Source organism: Budorcas taxicolor, chromosome 25, assembly GCF_023091745.1.
Source record: "Budorcas taxicolor isolate Tak-1 chromosome 25, Takin1.1, whole genome shotgun sequence".
Classification (NCBI taxonomy): Eukaryota; Metazoa; Chordata; class Mammalia; order Artiodactyla; family Bovidae; genus Budorcas; species Budorcas taxicolor.
Genome location: NC_068934.1, coordinates 20,676,792 through 20,692,292, shown reverse-complemented (window position 1 = coordinate 20,692,292; position 15,501 = coordinate 20,676,792). Strand labels below are relative to the sequence as shown.

Here is a 15,501-nt window from a genome sequence, read left to right as displayed (position 1 = left end):
TCCTATGCAGCTGAGCTTTATTAAATGGGAGGACATTTTCTTTTCTTTATTGATCTCTTCACTCCTTATTTTAAAACAAAAATCATCTTTAAATTTTAAAGAGTCATCAATTGTAGAGTGGATTGTGATTTAACAGCATTCTTGGGGTGGAGGGAACCAAAAATAATAAATGAAAAGTGCCAAATATTGTAGACCACATCCTGATTTCAGAAACATTAAAAAGTGAAAAAATTGTGCATTCCACAAATTGGTGAAATACATGTTCATGGTTTATACCAGTACAGTAACCCATCCTTCTCCTGAGATGTGCTCAATAAGAGACTCTTAGGGAATTTGTAAAATATTATAACATCTGCAGATGCTTTAGAAGCAAAGTATTTGTCACACATTACTCAGAAACTGTTGCTTTTCTTTATATGGGATATAATGTTTTGAGTTCCAACTCTATTTGAAAGAACATGTCCATTTTTTTCAGGCATTTAAAAAACATTTCAACTGAAATGTGGCTCACAAGCATTCTTATATAGTGGTTTGTGCAGTTTTAGAAACTTCTAGAAAGGAGATGCTACCTGCCGTGAGATGCAGCACTTTCTGGTTTTATTTTGAATACCACTGCAGGTGTTTTTACTTTTGGTTTATACTTAATTGCACATTGAAGACATTAACACATGTTTTCAGCTGCCTGGCAGCAGTGGTATATTTTATTTAAATCCAGAAAATAATGTGATAAGCATATTTACATAATTTATTATGTTTGACAAACCTAAGTGTTCCCAGATTTTGACTTTCACCATGAAAATTCATTGAGACCTCATCAACCTACCATGTAATTAAGTACACTGATTTACAGCCTCTTTTTCAATTGTCAAAATAATTCTATTCCTGTCTTGTAATTATAGAACCCTCCTCCTACTTGGTTCCTGCCTATTTTCTGAGCCTCATTCCCCAAGTTTTTTCTACCCTACATGAAATAAATTCATGCTTTGCTTGATTGAACCATTATTGGTGTCTGTTCTTTGCAAACAAAAATTCAAATTTCATTTGAAACTACTATGTAAAATGGAAATGCATAGTAACTTTAGAATTTTTACATTTTCATATAGCAAAATGAATAGAGATGGGCTAGATTTATGTATGTTGACTGCATGTTGGATTTGACCTAGCACGTGTGTGTATGCTTAGTCGCTTCAGTCATATCTGACTGTTTGCAACCATATAGATTATAGCACCCCTCTCCCCACCTCCACCCCCCCACACACACACTGGCTCCTCTGTCCATGGGATTCTCCAAGCAAGAATACTGAAGTAGGTTGCCATACCCTCCTCCAGGAGATCTTCTTGACTCAGGGATCAAACCGAGGTCTCTCATGTCTCCTGCTTTGGCAGGTGGGTCCTTTACCACTAGAACCACCAGGGAAGCCCAAGCTACCATGCAAGCTGTCGTGAAAATGTGATGCTTTATGTTTAAGGCAAAATTCAAAACTAGATTAACAGATCTACCTATTATATTTTGTTATTATCAGATTTGAGTTTGAGTTTTATCATATAGATAAGAGGAGATATTAAGTGACATTTTAGGTAGTTTTCAAGAAACTAGGTTCCCAAGAAGGTTGTTGGGGCATTTGTTTTAAGCCACCCCAAATTTGTGCAGTGTCCAATTGGGAGACTTTCCTTTAGTAGGTAGTAAGCACAGTCTGTATTTTATTTAGTGAAGCCAAAATAGATGGATATGTTCTGTGCCCACATCCTGACCCAAGCATGAATATTAGATATAAGCTTGGATGTTTGGATTTGGTGTGGGGGAGGCTACCACTCTGAATCCTAAGATACTGACAAAATTATAGTTATGTAGATAGGGTGGACAAAAGGATTTAAATACAACATTAAGTGAACAGAGAAGCTGGAGCTATAAGCATATAGCTGAAGAACCCAGGATTATACATACTAACTTTAGATAATTGTGAAGGGAAATAGAGGGGCCATCAACATCACCAGAATTCAGTATATCTCTCTCCATACTCATGTGTTCTTTTTTCTATGTTATATTCAGTCTCAGACGAGTTGTGATGTAGTGATGACCCTCAGTATATTTTCCTAAGGAATTCTTGAACATAAAATTTTATATTTGAGTCTCATCAGCAACTTTTATGTTACTTTACCAAATGTGGATCAAGCCTCTGATTGGCCGAGTTTGAATCTCATCCTTTCCCTTGATAGAGTGGGTAAGGTTAGTATCACACAGCCACATAGAATTAGCATGGAAACATGTTTCTCACAAGAAAAATCAGGATGTAGTTATTAGAAAAAGGATAGTATAAGCTTGATAGGCAGGGAAAACAGACACCTAAACATTTTATGATTCTTTTAATCTACTTTTTCTTATACTACACTATACTAATAGTATAGTCTTACATCCCAGCAAATCATACTCATAGTTGGACCCTAGCATTTGGGGCATAATTACATGTTAAGTTGTTATTTTAGGCCTTCTGAAAGCATCATCCAATTTGATAGGGATGAGATCCATCGTTTAGAGGGTAGATAAAATGGTACATGTCTGATTACAAAATTGTAAAGAGTATGTTCTTAATGCCTGAATGATTTGTTGTTGTTCGGTTGCTCATTCATGTCCACCTCTTTGAGATCCCATGGACTGCAGCATGCCAGGCTCCTCTGTCTTCCACTGTCTACCAGAGATTGCTCAAACTCATGTCCATTGAGTCAGTGCTGCTGCCCCCTTCTCTTTTTGCCTTCCATCTTTCCCAGCATCAGGGTTTCTTCCAATGAGTCGGCTCTTCACATCAGGTGGCCAAAGTATTGGAGCATCAGCATCAGTCCTTCCAGTGAATAATTAGGATTGATTTCCTTTAGGATTGACTAGTTTGATTTCCTTGCTGTCTAAGGGACTCTCGGGATTCTTCTCCAGCACCACAATTCAAAAGCACCAATTCTTTGGTGCTCAGCATTCTTTATGGTTCAACTCTCACATCTGCACATGACTAATAGAAATAGCAAGTCTTAATTCTTTCAGAGATTAAAGAGGGGTGATCACCAGCACTGAATGAAAAGGTTAAGTCAGCGAATTTTCTGGGAGTCAGTGTTCCCTCTTCAGTGCTCTGCGCCATCTGTGTTTTTGAAAAATATGTCATTTAAGAAAAATCTCAGTACGGGTCTTGCAAGTCTTACTTTCATCCCCCAATTGGCCCCATTATTAGTGATTAAATTTGATTATCCTCAGTTCTGGATTTATTTCAAAATAGTGAAATAGTCTAGTTCTTAAGCTCTGGAAATGATATTTATCTTAGTGGAAACATATTATTTGCATGGTTGCCCAGAATTATCAACTGCCAGAGCAGACTTTGGATACACAGCATAGTCATTGCTCATTTGGGGTATGGCCACAGGATATCCATGTGGGACAGTCTTCCTTGTACTAATATAGTTGCATTGTCCAAGTCTATCACACATGTTTGAAAAGAAATATTCACTGCTGTATCACTTTAGAATTGAACATTGAAAGAAATGTTCATAGAAATGAACAAATGAAAGAAAAAAAATCAAAAGAAAGGAAGGAAGAAAAAAAGGAAAAAGAAAAAAGGGGGTAAAATCTTTCAGTGAAGATGAAAATTTTAAATAGTACGGTAAAATTTAAATTTTAAGTAGAAATATGTTATTAGCTTTATTATCCTTTCTAATAAATTTACTCATGTGTGGACATTAACACTTAAGGCCTTAGATGTCCTTCACTCAGCTTTCTCAATTTCATTTGTTTATTTAATATTCCTATTTTTTAGATGTTTTAACTTTTTATTTTGAAGTAATTGTTCCCAGTTTTGTTGAAAACTAATTGACACATATCACTGTATAAGTTCAAGGAGTACATCATGATGGTTTACTTTATGTATATTGTGAAATGATTATCACAGTAGGTTCAGCAAGCATCCATCTTCTCATATAGATATAGTAAAAAGAAAAGAAAGATCAAAGGGAAAACATTTTCCTTGTGATCAGCCCTCTTTGGATTTTCTCTCTTAACATTTTTTCTGTGTGTCATCCATCAGAGTTAGCTGCAGGTATCACGCTGCACTTTACATTCCTAGTCCATATAATATTTACTTATAATTTCAGATTTCTGCCTCTTGACCATCTTTCTCTAATTCCTCCTCCTCCTCCCCTCCACTTCTGGTAACCATGAGTTCGATCTCTTTTTCTGCAAGTTTGGTTGGTTGGTCTTTAGTTTCTCTATCTGACTTACCTCATTTCAGATTTTGCCCACGTTTTCACAAATGACAAGCATTTCTTCTTTTTAATCACACACACACACACACCACGACTCCTCTGTCTTCTTTTTAATCACACACACACACACACACACCACGACTCCTCTGTCTTCTTTTTAAACACACACACACACACCACGACTCCTCTGTCTTCTTTTTAATCACACACACACACACACACACACACACACACACACCCCATGACTCCTCTGTCTGTTCATCCACCAGTGGGCACTTAGGTTGTTTGCAGGTCCAGAATTATAAAGAATTCTGCTGTTAACGTGGGGGTACCGATACTTTTCCAAGTTAGTTTTTTCTTTGGTGGAAGTAGAATTGTTGGATCATATGGTAGTTCTGTTTTAATTTTTTGAGGATCCTCTGTACTGTTTTTCATAGTGGCTGAAGCAGTTTACAGTCTCATCAGCAGTGCAAAGTTTCCCTTTTCTTTGCATTTGTGCCAGCATTTGTTATCTTTTGTCTTTTGATGATGGCCATTCCAACAAGCATGAAACAATACTTTATTGTTTCAATCTGCTTTTCCCTAATGACTAGTGATGTTGAGGATAATCTCATATACCTGTTGGCCTTTTGTTTATCTTCTTGGAGAAGTGTCCATTTATGTTCTTTGTCCAGTTTTTCAAATTAGGTTATTTGGTTGTTTGCTGTTGCATTGTATGAGTTCTTTACATATTTTGAATATTAACTCCTTATCAGATATATTATTAGCACCTTTTTTTTGCCATTTCATAGGTTTTATTTTTACCTTTTGATGGTTTCTTTTGCTGTACAGAAGTTATTTTGATGCAGTCCCACTTGTTGCTTGTGCTAAAGCAGGTTAAAAATCTAAAATCTGCCAAAGCAGATCCGAAAAGACATTATAAACATTGAGTAGCAAGTTAATATAGAATGTTCTCATGTACCTTTCCCCCAAACCTCTAATGTAACAACCTACAGTGATACTATAATTATTGAACCAGAAAATTAACATTGAATTTTACCACTGTTTCCACTAAAGACCTCTAGCCTTAGAATGATGAAAATCTAAGTGAACAACAAATCTCTAGACATACTGAAGATATATACCTTATATTTAAAAACAGACAAATCAAAAAAGAAAAATACACAATTTAATAAAAAAATTTAAGATCCCCTGTGTCAAAAATATCATAAAAAGACATGTACAGTAGGAAAACAAGGGTAATTTTTAACCTAGAAACTGAGCAATACTGTGGAGTTAAAATATAAGTATGTGTCTCTTTACTGTAGTTTATGAGCTTTTAGATACAGGAATACTATACATTAAAGACTTTAAAAACCTTAATCTTGTGTTTTGCTGTATGATGAGTACAGATATTTGCAAAAAAAAAAATCCATTACTAAATGAATCAAGATAATTCCTCATTTGTATAAAAAAAATTCATGGTATTTTAATTCTAAATACATTTTTTAGAGTTTCAACTTATACCTGAAGAGGAAAAGTTAGACAAAGGATTCTTTCCAACTGAGGGAGCTATAACCACTCTCTGCATGACAGGAAAATAAAATAGGAAATGATGTTCATAATCAGGTGGGAATTGTGTGTGAAGAAGTCTTAAATTTGATATATTCGTTCATTGAGTTATTCATTCACACTGCATACATTTAGTTCAATTTACTTATGATGCTCATCAAATTGACTCTCTTTAGAGTAGTTATGTATGAGATATCCTTGCCATTACATTGTTTGCTACTGTAGAGACAGTATAAGGTCTAAATCCTGCAAGTTTTTACCGAGTTTCTGCTCTCTTTTATCCTTCCTGTCTAAAAGAAGAGTAGATACTCAGTTATGGGACAAAGAAAAGCAGCCTGAGTGTCACGAGGGACATGTAATTGACACACTGTAAGGGTTTAGATTCGGATGGCTAACACTGTGCCTCCATTTCTAAAGTAACAAGCCTTGTCTATGAATCTAGGTTAAGTCCAGCAAATAGAGTACTCTTATGAGGCCTGGAAGAAGAAATGGCTTCTGAGCATCAAAATGCCCTTTGAGTGCAATGCACAGGTGTCAGAAACATGAGGACTCTAAAACCATAGTGTTTAAAGGAAATTCAGATCCTAGTGCATCCGTGACTGTATTAAACTATATTCCAAGGTGACACGCATCCAGATGATGGTAGAAATAAATGCTTGCTGTTTAGAGAGTGCTTTCAGAAACTAGTATCAGTTACAAATTTGAAACTAAAATTATTTTAGAAAACAGCATACATAAATACAATAAACAGATTTAAATGTAAGACCAAAGAAAGTTGATATTTTCTAATGACTGTGTTAATGCCAATACATCAAGTCCATCAATTTTGTTGAATAAAAAACCAATCTTTTATAGTACAGATTCTACTCAATTTACACAAATCAGCTACATCTCATATCATGAAAGACTTATCTGTGAACAAAACAGAAGCGCTGCTGACATAATTTAAAGAAATTGTTAATATTTTGTAACTTCTTAGCAATAAAACTATGTTTCTTTCCTTAGAATAAAAGCTTGAAACACAAACTGTTGTTTGGAAACAAGCTATGTGGCCTGCATGCAGAAGAGGTGAGTATGTTTTCCTTTCTTGAAGCTTCAAGTGAATAGATACAGTATTAGTGCCAGATATATTTTTTTTAACCCAGACATCTGGTGACTCTGTTCCCTTAAAACATAACTGCAAACATTGGAATAAGAAAATAAAAACACATTTTAAACTTTTAGGTATTTTGGATGTTTTAACATTTCATCACCAAATAGAAAAAATGTTAAGCCACTTAAGTGTTCCTTTCCTAAATGATATTCTGGATTCCTTCCCTGGATTATTAAGAGTTCCTTACTAGCAAACACTTGGAAGTCCATGAAGTTTTCACTTTTGGTACCCTCTATGTGGTGATAAAGAATCCTCCTGCCAGTGCATAAGAGGCAGGTTCAATCCCTGGATCTAAAAGATCCCGTGGAAAAGGGAAGGACAACCCACTCCACTGTTCTTGCCTGGGGAATGCCATGGACAGAGGAACCTGGCAGCCTACAGTCCATGGGGTCACAAAGAGTTGGACATGAGTTAGGACTAAACAACAACATCAACAATGTGATGTCTATACCTGTTGGAGACTAGAGTGGCAAAATGAGGATTCTAGGACTGAACATAAAATGGAAGAAACAAATAAATTCACTGGTTCTATTTGATGGACAAAAAGATTGTCTCATACAATATTGCCCCCTAAGTGGGGGAAAATGTCATTCTGTTTAATCCAGGTTTAATTAAAATCTATTTTTTCTTTTCCTGATCTTCCAAATGAATCTGTAATGTTGTAGAGATATAGCTCACAGTCAGTAATCCTTAGTGACAGTAAAGAGAGAGCAGAAACAGTGCCATAGTAAGTGATACTTCAAGGAGAGATTGCACTTAAGTGGAGCCTCAAAGGAGCATACAAAAAGACTAGTTGTGCAAAAATAATAATAATAATAATAATGATGATGATGGAAAAGCCTGTGAATGATAAGGCCCAGGCATGTTAGTCTTCAGTGAAAACCAGATACTTGTGAAAGGAAGAGGGGGAGGAGACAGGTTTAGGTAGAACAAAAACAGTCTAACACAAGTTTATCCCTTTCCCCACAGCAGATTAGAAGCAAGGCACAGAGATGGTGAACAGCTTCTACCGTCTCCTAAATATGGAGCTACCTCTTATTCCAAAAGCTGTGCCCTGATATTATCACCTTCTAGCAGAAGGAACAGGAAATATTACCTTGTGACTCACAAGCATTGCTCTTTAGGAGTCTATCTAGAAAGTAATGGCACATATGTCCTTGTATCCTATTTGCCAGAACTAGGTCACAAGCCTAGCTAACTTGTAGGAACCTGGAAAAGGCCATTAGGTTGGTGTTCATGTGCTCATGCAGAATTTGGAGTTTTTTAATTAAAGAAGGTGAGAATACTCCTTGGTGGACATGTGTAAGTCACTATTGAGAGTCTAGCATGCAATATGATTATCCACTTATAATGTCTTTATAATAATATTATATATGAAATGAATAGAGCTGTTAAATACATTGAAATTGAAAGGTTGATGCCCCATAAATGAAAAAAAATCAGACTGAATGGCATATAGATATAAGACTGTGTATTTTATTTTCTCCATTGTATTTTTCTATTTGGGTATCAATAGATGCTCATATCATTTATATTTGCTAAGTTTCTAGGCATATGGCATACCTAGTGTGCAGTTTCTGAATATTACCCTTAAGAGGGTAAGCAAGTGGAGCTGTTTTGAATAAGGACCATCTGAATTGAAGCTACATTCTGTGATAATTTACATGTTCCCAGAGTTCACACAACACCCATGTACATGAAAAAGAGGTGGCCCTAGGAGAAGGGGTATGTGGTGTTTAGAAACAAACAGAGGAATGAAAAAACAACAATGATGACCTGGGTCTACCTATAGTTTTTAGCCCCTTAGTTCAAGAAAGACTCATATTTTCTTCATCTTAGCTTCTTAGAGGACATATTATTTCTGCATTCTTATTTATGAATTCCTAGAGGTTTCATTTTCTTAATTCAACAGATTAATGCAGTTGGCTCCTGAAAGGAATGTCTGTGAAAAATTGTTTCTAATATCTGAACCTTTCAAGGGTGTGTCATTTACAACATTTTCAAGATTCTACTCTAACTAATGATGCTCCCACCATTAGATGATGAGTTAGTAATTATAACACCATCATAACACAGTCCCCCATTTTGCCAACTAATATACTTTGCACGGTTGGAAACATTCTGAATATAAAAGTAAACTGAATAACAGTTGCAGTTTGATAACTGAAAGACTTATAAGCATTCAGTAACTGCTTAGAAAAGTACAATATTTAAAATATATAAGTGGGATTTACTTATTAAAAATGATTTTCATATCAGCACTGTTTACTAGGATATAGTAATTCCATGAGGATCATGTAATTTACTAGGTACTATGGCCAGCTACTTTTATTTTTTGGTTTTTAAATAGGCTTTATTTTTTAGAGACATTATAGGCAGAATTGAGCAGAAAGTTCAGAGTTCGCATATACTCCTGCCCCCACACATAACCTCCACCATTATGAACATCCTCCACCAGAATGGTAAATCTTTTATAATCAATGAAACTACACTGATTCATGATTATCATCCATAGTCCCTAGTTTAGGGTTCGTTCTTGGTGGTGTACATTCTATAGATTTTGACAAATATATGACATATATCCACCCTTACAGTATCATATAGAGTAGTTTCACTGACTTAATCTGTGGTTTAAGAAGCCCTTCAGGTAATTCTTGTGTACATTAAAATTTGACAACCATTTCATTGCAGAATTTTGAAAGCTAAGTAGAAAAAAATAGTCAAAAAATCAAGACTGTATTAAATCCTCCATCTAAACTGAATGTGTACTTGATTTATCCTATTCTCTTATTTTATTGAGGTATAATTGATTTTTATTAGTTTCAGGTGTATAACAGGCATTCAGTGTTTTATATTTTATTTAATAATGGCTATATTTGCTTGTGCTATACAATATATCCTTGATAATTAATTTATTTTATACATGATAGCATGTATATCTTAATCCTATATACCTGCCTTGCCCCTCCCCATCACCCCTTCCCTGTTGGTAACCACTAGTCTGTCCTCTATACCTGTGAGTCTGTTTTTTCTTTTTTAGATTTATTTGTTTTAGGTTTTTTTGGTTCCACACATAAGAGGTAACATAGACTATTTGTCTTTCTCTGTCTGACTTTCATTGTATATATTTATACCAACATCCTTTTTATCCATTCATCTTTGATGGACACTTAGGTTGCTTCCATATCTTGGCTATTGAAGCAATGCTTCTATAAACATTTAGGAAGATGTATCATTTTGAATTAGTGTTCTTAGTCATATGAGTAACTCCCATACTGTTTTCTGTAGTGGTCGCACCAACTTAAAGCACCAGCAACATCTACTTGGGTTCTTTCTTCTCCACATCCTTAACAACATTTGTTGTTTGTAGACTTTTTGATGATAGCCATTCTGACAGATGTGAGGTGATATCTGATTATGGTTTTGATTTGCATGTTCTTGATAATTAGCAATGTTAAGCATCGTTCCATGTCTTATAATTTCATGGATGGTTTCTTTTGCTGTGCAAAACTTAAGTTTAATTAGCTCCCATTATTTTTGCTTTTGTTTCTTTTCTTTTGGAAGTTAGGGGCTTCCTTCATAGCTCAGTGATAGAGAACCTGCCTGCAATACAATGAGTTCAGTCCCTGAGTCAGGAAGATCCCCTGGAGAAGGAAATGGCAACCCACTCCAGTATTCTTGCCTGGAGAATCCCAAGGACAGAGGAGCCTGGCAGGCTGCTGTCTGTGGGGTGGCACAGAGTCGGACATGACTGAAGTGACTTAGCAGCAGCAGCAGCCAGTATTCTTGCCTGGGAAATCCCTTGGACAGAGGAGCCCAGTGGGCTACAGTCCATGGCGTCATAAAAAAGTCAGACAAGACTTAGTGACTAAACAAAAAAACAACTAAACCTCCCACTTGATATTTTATAATCTCTACCATCAACCCCTCCCCCCAGCCCATGTCAACTAGTAACCTGATTTACATCCCTAGGCTTTTGTCTTTTCTAGGATATCATATATATGGTGTTATACAAAATAAAGCTTTTTTTTTTGTGACTACATAGTATAAGACATTAGAAATCCACCCATATTGTTATATATTTCAGACTTTATTTAAAACGTGGCTCACTCTTTTTTAATATTCCATTTCATGGATCTATGATAATTTGTTTACTATTCACCACTTAAGGGACATATGGGTTATTTCCAGCTTTTGACTCTTATGGATAAAGACACTATAAGCATTTATGTATATATTATCATTTCTCTTGCATGAATACCTACAAAGAATTTCTGTCTGTTTTATAAGAAACTATCAACCAGCTTCCCAAAATGACTATAGCATTTTGCATTCCCACTAACCTATTTTTCAAATATCACTTCATGTAACTGTGATAATCTATTTGCATATATTCTTTTTAATCCTGCTGAAGAATCAGAACCTATAATCTTAGATGGAGAAAGACAAATAATTCAGGTCCTAATGTTAGAATGTTTGAAATTGGTTCTGCTCTGGAAAAATAGGAATGCTTAATCAGCCATCTGTAGCTCACCAGAATGTCTTCCAAACAGTAGACAAACATATCGGCTGGGAGATATGTCTTTCTTACAAACACTTTTTTGTTTGTAATAGTCCTCATAAAAAGCATTATTCTAATAAACACTGTTTATTATCTTAACAAACACTGTTCACCTTAACTTCTTAGCATTCTAGCAACTTCCCTCACCTCCTGAAACATTTGCCTGCTACCTCCCCTTTATATTCAATATATAACCTAAATATAAACTTGACTGTCAACTGAAACTCATGTTTATTTAATCTTTAATGATTTATAAAATAAAAATAAGCAGTAAAACTGAGCAATACATATCTGCAGGTATATGTATAGATATGCCTCAGCTCAGTTCAGTCTCTCAGTCGTGTCTGACTCTTTGTGACCCCATGGATTGCAGCATGCCAGGCTTCCCTATCCATCACCAACTCCCAGAGCTTGCTTAAACTCATGTCCCTTGAGTCAGTATAACATCCAACCATCTCATCCTCTGTCATCCCCTTTTCTTCCTGCCTTAAATCTTTCCCAGCATCTGGGTCTTTTCCAGTGAGTCAGTGCTTCCCATCAGGTGGCCAGAGTGAATATTCAGGACTGATTTCCTTTAGGACTGACTGGCTTGATCTCCTTGCAGTCCAGGGGACTCTCAAGAGTCTTCTCGAACACCACAGTTGAAAAACATCAATTCTTCAGCGCTCAGCTTTCTTTATAGTCCAACTCTCACATCCATACATGACCACTGGAAAAACATTAGCTTTGACTAGAGGCACCTTAATCGGCAAAGTAATGTCTCTGCTTTTTAACATGCTGTCTAGTTTGGTTATAGCTTTTCCGCCAAGGAGCAAGTGTCTTTTAATTTCATGGCTGCAGTCACCATCTGCAGTGATTTTGGAGCCCCCAAAATGAAGTCTTTCACTGTTTTCCATTGTTTCCCCATCTATTTGTCATGAAATGATGGGGCCAGATGCTATGATCTTAGTTTTCTGAATGTTGAGTTTAAAGCCAACTTTTTCACTCTGCTCTTTCACTTTCATCAAGAGGCTCTTTACTTCTTCTTCACTTTCTGCCATAAGGGTAGTGTCATCTGCATATCTGAGGTTATTAATATTTCTCCCGGCAATCTTGATTCCAGCTTGTGCTTCATCCAGCCTGGCATTTTGCGTGATGTACTCTGCATATAAGTTAAATAAGCAGAGTGACAATATATAGCCTTGACATACTCCTTCCCAATTGGAACCAGTTCACTGTTTCATGTCCAGTTCCAACTATTACTTCTTGACCTTCACACAGATTTCTCAGGAGGTCAGGTGGTCTGGTATTCCCATCTCTTGAAGACTTTTCCACAGTTTGTTGTGATCCACACAGTCAAAGGCTTTGGTGTAGTCAATAGAGCAGAAATAGATATTTTTCTGGAATTTTCTTGCTTTCTTGATGATCCAACGGATGTTGGCAGTTTGATCTCTGGTTCCTCTGCCTTTTCCAAATCCAGCTTAAACATCTGGAATTTTATGGATCATCTTATGTTGAAGCCTGGCTTGGAGAATTTTGAGCATTGCTTTGATAGTGTGTGAGATGAGTGCAATTGTGTGGTAGTTTGAACACTCTTTCGCATTGCTTTTCTTTGTGATTGGAATGAAAACTGATGTTTTCCAGTCCTGTGGCCACTGCTGAGTTTTCCAAATTTGCAGGTATTATTGAGTGTAGTACTTTTACAGTATCATCTTTTAGAATTTGAAATAGCTCAACTGAAATTCCATCACCTTCACTAGCTTTTTTCATAGTGATGCTTCCTAAGGCTCATTTGACTTCACATTCCAGGATGTCTGGCACTATGTGGGTGATCACACCATCATGGTTACCTGGGTTATGAAGACCTTTTTTGTATAGTTCTGTGTATTCTTACCACCTCTTCTTAATATCTTCTGCTTCTGTTAGGTCCCTACCATTTCTGTCGCTTATTTTGCCCATCTTTGCATGAAGTGTTCCCTTGGTATCTCTAGTTTTCATGAAGAGATCTCTAGTCTTTCTCCTTCTATTGTTTTCCTCTATTTCTTTGCACTGATCCCTGAGGAAGGCTTTCTTATCTGTCCTTGCTATTCTTTGGAACTCTGCATTCAAATAGGTATATCTTTCCTTTTCTCCTTTGCCTTTAGCTTCTCTTCTTTTCTCAACTATTTGTAAGGCCTCCTCAGACAACCATTTTGCCTTTTTGCATTTCTTTTTCTTGGGGATGGTCTTGATCTCTGCCTCCTGTACAATGTCTTGCACCTCCATCCATAGTTCTTCAGGTACTCTGTCTATCAGATCTAAACCCTTGAATCTATTTCTCAGTTTCACTGTATAATCGTAAGAGATTTTATTTAGGTCATACCTGAATGGTCTAGTGGTTTTCCCTGCTTTCTTCAATTTAAGTCTGAATTTGGCAATAGGGAGTTTATGATCTGAACCACAGTCAGCTCCTGGTCTTGTTTTTGCTGACTGTATAGTGCTTCCATCTTTGACTGCAAAGAATATAATCAATCTGATTTCAGTATTGACCATCTGATGATGTCCATGCGTAGAGTCTTCTCTTGTGTTTTTGGAAGAAGGTGTTTGCTATGACCAATGCGTTTTCCTGGCAAAACTGTTTGCCTTTGCCCTGCTTCATTTTGTACTTCAGGCCAAATTTGCCTGTTACTCCAGGTATCTCTTGACTTCCTACTTTTGCATTCCAGTCCCCTATAATGAAAAGGAGATCTTTTTTGTGTATTAGTTCTAGAAGGACTTGTAAGTCCTTATAGAACTGTTCAACTTCAGCTTCTTCAGCATTACTGATTGGGGCATAGACTTGTCTTACTGTATTATTGAATGGTTTACCTTAGAAACCAGCAGAGATTTCTGTCATTTTTGAGATTGCATCCAAGAACTGAATTTTGGACTTTCTTGTTGACTATGAAAGTTACTCCATTTCTTATAAGGGATTCTTGCCCACAGTAATAGATATAATGGTCACCTGATTTAAATTCGCCTGTTCCTATCCATTTTAGTTCACTGATTCCGAAAATGTTGATGTTCACTCTTGCCATCTCCTGTTTGACCAATTCCAATTTACCTTGATTCATGGACCTAACATTCAGGTTTCTATGTAATATTGTTCTTAGAGCATCAGACTTTTTACTTCCTCCACCAGTCACATCAACATCTCGGTGTTGTTTTTTCTTTGGGTCCATCTCTTCATTCTTTCTGGAGTTATTTCTCCACTGATCTCCAGTAGCATATTGGGAGTTAATCTTTCAGTGGGTAGGCTTAGGTGATTCATTCTGTGTGTGTGAATTTTGCAGGGGAGGGTTGAAGAGAGGAACAATAAGCCACTTTCTTTAAATATTACCTTTTAAACAGTACAGTTTTTGAACAGGTTTCGGTTTTTTCTTCCTGCCTAGCATAGCTGGATGTCTGACTCCCAAACCAGAAATTAAGCTTTTCTCTTTCACTTCTAGACTAGTTGAACTCTTTCTTTTGTTTGGCTGCAAAGTTCATTCTTGTGCAGTTAAAGGAATTTTAATCTTGACATTTGAAAATGTAAATGAAATTTAGTCTCTAATTCATGTTTTTGTTCTTACAGTCAAAAAAAGTTCAATCCCAGCTGAAGGAACTTCGTTATGGGAAGAAGGACTTATTATTTAAGGTAAGCATCTTTCTCCCTACTTCCTCCAACTGGCTGGTTCAATACCTAGACTTATCTATAATACTATTTAGTTTAAATTTAATTTCCAGGTTTTCACAGGAATTAGAGTTATATTTGACTGAATTGAAGGTGCTTTCATTTTATTGCCTACTTAATTAATGGAGATAAATATAGATATGGCTTCCTGGGTATATTCTTAATCAAAGGCAGACTTCATTTCAAGGTGTTTAAAGTCTCTTTGTAAACTTCAATTACTTTAATTCAACATTGAGGAATACTGCCTTTCAGAATGCTTACATTACAGTGAGCATATTTTGGACAATTTTCAAGAGATCAGGTTCACTGGCGACCTATATTCTTGAC

General features: G+C 36.2%; 1 protein-coding gene across 1 annotated transcript in view; it reads left to right on the top strand.

Annotated features, from left to right (window-relative positions):
• The window catches only part of LUZP2 (leucine zipper protein 2), a 269,908-nt gene that overhangs the window by 132,187 nt on the left and 122,220 nt on the right, over positions 1-15,501 (top strand). The window contains exons 3-4 of the mRNA XM_052662305.1: positions 6,796-6,858; positions 15,076-15,138. Coding sequence (XP_052518265.1) covers positions 6,796-6,858; positions 15,076-15,138 — 126 coding nt within the window. The remainder of the gene's footprint in view (positions 1-6,795; positions 6,859-15,075; positions 15,139-15,501) is intronic.